The sequence below is a fragment of the Dendrobium catenatum genome, unplaced genomic scaffold (genome assembly GCF_001605985.2).
Source record: "Dendrobium catenatum unplaced genomic scaffold, ASM160598v2 original_scaffold_206957, whole genome shotgun sequence".
NCBI classification, from domain to species: Eukaryota; Viridiplantae; Streptophyta; class Magnoliopsida; order Asparagales; family Orchidaceae; genus Dendrobium; species Dendrobium catenatum.
In genome coordinates, this window is record NW_021525370.1 from 1 (window position 1) to 3,536 (window position 3,536).

The 3,536-nt window shown below is 32.7% G+C and overlaps 1 protein-coding gene across 1 annotated transcript; it reads left to right on the forward strand.

Annotated features, from left to right (window-relative positions):
* Positions 1 to 1,363: 1,363 nt before the first annotated feature.
* On the forward strand, positions 1,364 to 2,180 carry LOC110114271 (histone deacetylase 5-like; the record flags this gene model as incomplete). Its single annotated transcript, XM_020847096.1, has 3 exons — positions 1,364 to 1,565; positions 1,731 to 1,877; positions 2,016 to 2,180. Coding segments are annotated over 3 exons (499 nt in total), but the record flags the coding sequence as incomplete, so codon positions are not given.
* Between the last annotated feature and the right edge of the window lie 1,356 nt (positions 2,181 to 3,536).

The window sequence follows — 3,536 nt, forward strand, 5'->3', positions numbered from 1 at the left end:
ATTATACAACGGCTAACTCAGCACTCTACTTGTAATACCTTTGAATGAGTTACTCATGGTTGTTGAGAAGAATTCTTTAGTTAGGCTGGGTCAAATACCTCTTTTGACTAAATAAACTAGGGATCATAATAATCCAAGATGACTTAGCCATAAGATTTTGATTTGGTTTATCATAATTTTTCCCACCGTCTGCTTTAAGTATAAGATGATGAATTCTAATCTTAAATCAAGTGTTGCTACTATATGCCAAGCAAGTCGTGCCTATTTATTGGTTAGCTTTAATTGAAAGATTTCTCTCATATAGGGAGGGATAATTAACCTGAGAGGCTTGTGCTTGCGGGAAGTATGGAACCAAATTATAAGGTCCTCATGAAATGCAGACGAAATTTTTTCGCAGTATCTTATTTTAAATCTAATCCACCTTTTAAAAAAATTTACTCGATCCAAAACTCTCTCAATAGAGGCTTGGGTGCAAATTTTTGCGGCTTATTATAAATTTTGGAAGTCATGTAGGCTAGGAATTACAATCACTGGAGTGAAAAGCTGAGTAGATTCAAATTGTCCATGATTCTTGGAAAATTGAAGTTCTATGCATACCATTGATCCAATTTTCAAGAAAAATAAAAATTGTCACTTCTATCTTGAAGAGTTAATGTAGGGATAGTTTTTTGTCCTCATTGAATGGTTTTGATTGAGTTATGAAAGAATTGTGTTGCCGAGAATCCAAGGATCTCTAATTGCTAGCTTCCCTTCCTCCATTCCTCTTGGCTAGCGACTTAGTGCCATGAGCTTCCTCCCTTGCCCCTTATGGTTGGTATCAGGCTTCTCCTTACCCCTTTGTTGTACTTTATGCTAACTTTATCCTGTGGTTCATTTCATTTTCCTTTATGTTTTACATGTTTTATTTGATTTCTGTCATGTAAACTTCAAATAATCTCAAGGAACGATGAGTAGAATAACACGTATACCAATTGAAAATAAGAGCATGTGACATGTGACGACTGAAATAACGGCCTTACTGCAATCTCAAGTTATCATTGTTGTCCATATTGTCCAGCACTTGAATATTCATCAATTTGAAGAAGTTTTCATGTTTACATACAATTGACTGAAAAAATATTGTTAGCTTGTGTTTCATTTATTGAAGAAAGAATAGATGATTAGTTGAACAAACTGGATTATGTTTCATTCTGTATTAGCATTGAGGATGATATTCTATTCATTTTCATTGGATCTTTTTATGGAAGCATCAGACTCATATTGTTCACGGGTTGTGAACTAAACTTGCTGAGCTGGTTTATGTATCTTATATTGAAATGATCTTTTTTTTCCCCAAGTACTAATCTTTTTTTAAATCTTTCAGGTGCATATTGCTTAAAATCAAGGAAGCTGAGGATGCAATTATAGCATCTGTGCATACGAGGAATCACATAAAGCTGATAAGAAATATTAGCTCTAAGAAGTTCGATTCTCGACGTCTGATGATTGCTTCGAAGTTGAATTCTATTTATTTTAACGAGGGTTCTTCTAAGGCAGCCTATCTTGCTGCAGGAACCGTTATTGAGGTTGAGCACTTTAATCCTAATTCAAAATTTGGTTACTTTTAATATTTTCTCAATTTAATAGTCTTAGCATTGATCTTAAATCCTGCCTCTTTTTATCTGTAAGATGTATTTTTCTTTCACCTATTGTTAAGATTTCAATTTGTAGATATCATTTATTTCATATAGGCTACAGAGAATGTTGCGAATGGGAATCTGGATTCTGCCATTGCTGTTGTTAGGCCTCCTGGTCATCATGCAGAAGCTAATGAAGCTATGGGTTTTTGCCTCTTCAACAATGTGGCAATTGCAGCATCCTATCTCTTGAATGAGAGAGTATGTACAATATTTATATAACATTCATAGACAAGTTTAGGAATAGCTTCTAAGATTTCATCCTCAAATCCTGATGAAATTAATTTCCGATCATCTGTTCATGTTAAATGATTCTGTTATTTTTATTTCTTTTTGCAGGCAGAATTAAGTATGAGAAGGATATTGATTGTGGACTGGGATGTTCATCATGGCAATGGTACTCAAAATATGTTCTATAGTGATCCTCGGGTACTTTATTTCTCAGTACATAGGTACATTTTCGTTGTTCTAACTATGCATTTAAGATGAACTATCTTGTAATTTGAATATCCATATATTGAATAATGAAATCATGATTTATTTCATTATCATTTCTAGAACTGATCTTTAAATTGACATGTAATGATCCTTCAGCCTATTTTTTTTTATTGGCCATTGAAGGCATTTGGCATCCTTCAGCTTACTTATTGTGCTTGATGCTACAATATTTTGGCCTTGTTTTTTTGTGATATTGTTGGGTGAGGCGGTTGCCTTTTGATGATATTTATTTAATAGAAAGTTTTGAATGGGGCGGTGCTATCTGTTGCTTTGCAGATGAGATGGCTGACAAGTCCCATTTCATGCATGTTTTCTGTTTCTGCAATTTTGTTTGCAGGACTTGTGTGTAGCTTGTGGATATATGGGAATTATAACAAGTAGTGATGGATGGGAGCAATGATTTGATTTTGGATTTCTAATTTGAACTGGATTGAGTTTGAATTTTTTGGGAATTAAAAAAAATTGTATTAATCATGAATTTAAATTGAAATTGATCTCGTGCCAACTTCATTTACTTACATAAGATACGAGGAGTACATAAATAATGGTTCTGGATTTGTAATTCATAACATTTTTTACTTAAATACATTTTCATTTTCAATTTCAATGCTGTGCGTTTAAGTTGGATATTTATTTATTTTTAGTGTGGTACCAGTGTTACTATTTAATTTTTTTGGAGTCATCATGCTTTATTCTTTTCCTTGGCAACTTCATTTGTTGTCTAGTTCTTTTGTTTGATTATTTATTTGCTGATTTAACACCATTGATTTTGGTTAAAAAGTGATACATAAAAAAATTAATGTTGTAAAACTTAATTTGTTTGCTTATGGATTTTATTTTATTTTCAAATTTTTACTGAAATTATTGAATTTTTATGATTATTTTATTATCAAGTGGACTTATAGACAACTATTTCCTATTTCATTTTAAAAAAATTGAGTTGCTCAATTGATTGGTAACTTATGATATTTGAATCCTCAACTTTCCTTTGTATAAAAGTATGCTATACTTCATATCAATTGCAGTAGGAAATCTTATCGTTGAGCCTCTTGCATCAATGACCTTTTTGTGTTGAAGCCTTGCATTAATTGGATGATTTATGCACCTGCCTATGTTGCAATTCTAGCATGAGCAATGTGTTTCAATTGAAAAATCTTCATTCTCGCCCAAAAATAATTAAATCTCCCAACAAGAATTAAAACCTATAGCCTCCGCACTCCACCTCCAACCCTCCCTGTAGATATGAACTTGAAGCTGAGACTTCCACCAAATAAACTTGTAATTGCATCCACCTTTATTTGCATACATTGTTACTTTCTTAAGCAGGTTGTTGAATTCTTTTCTCTTTTTACGCTCATGCGT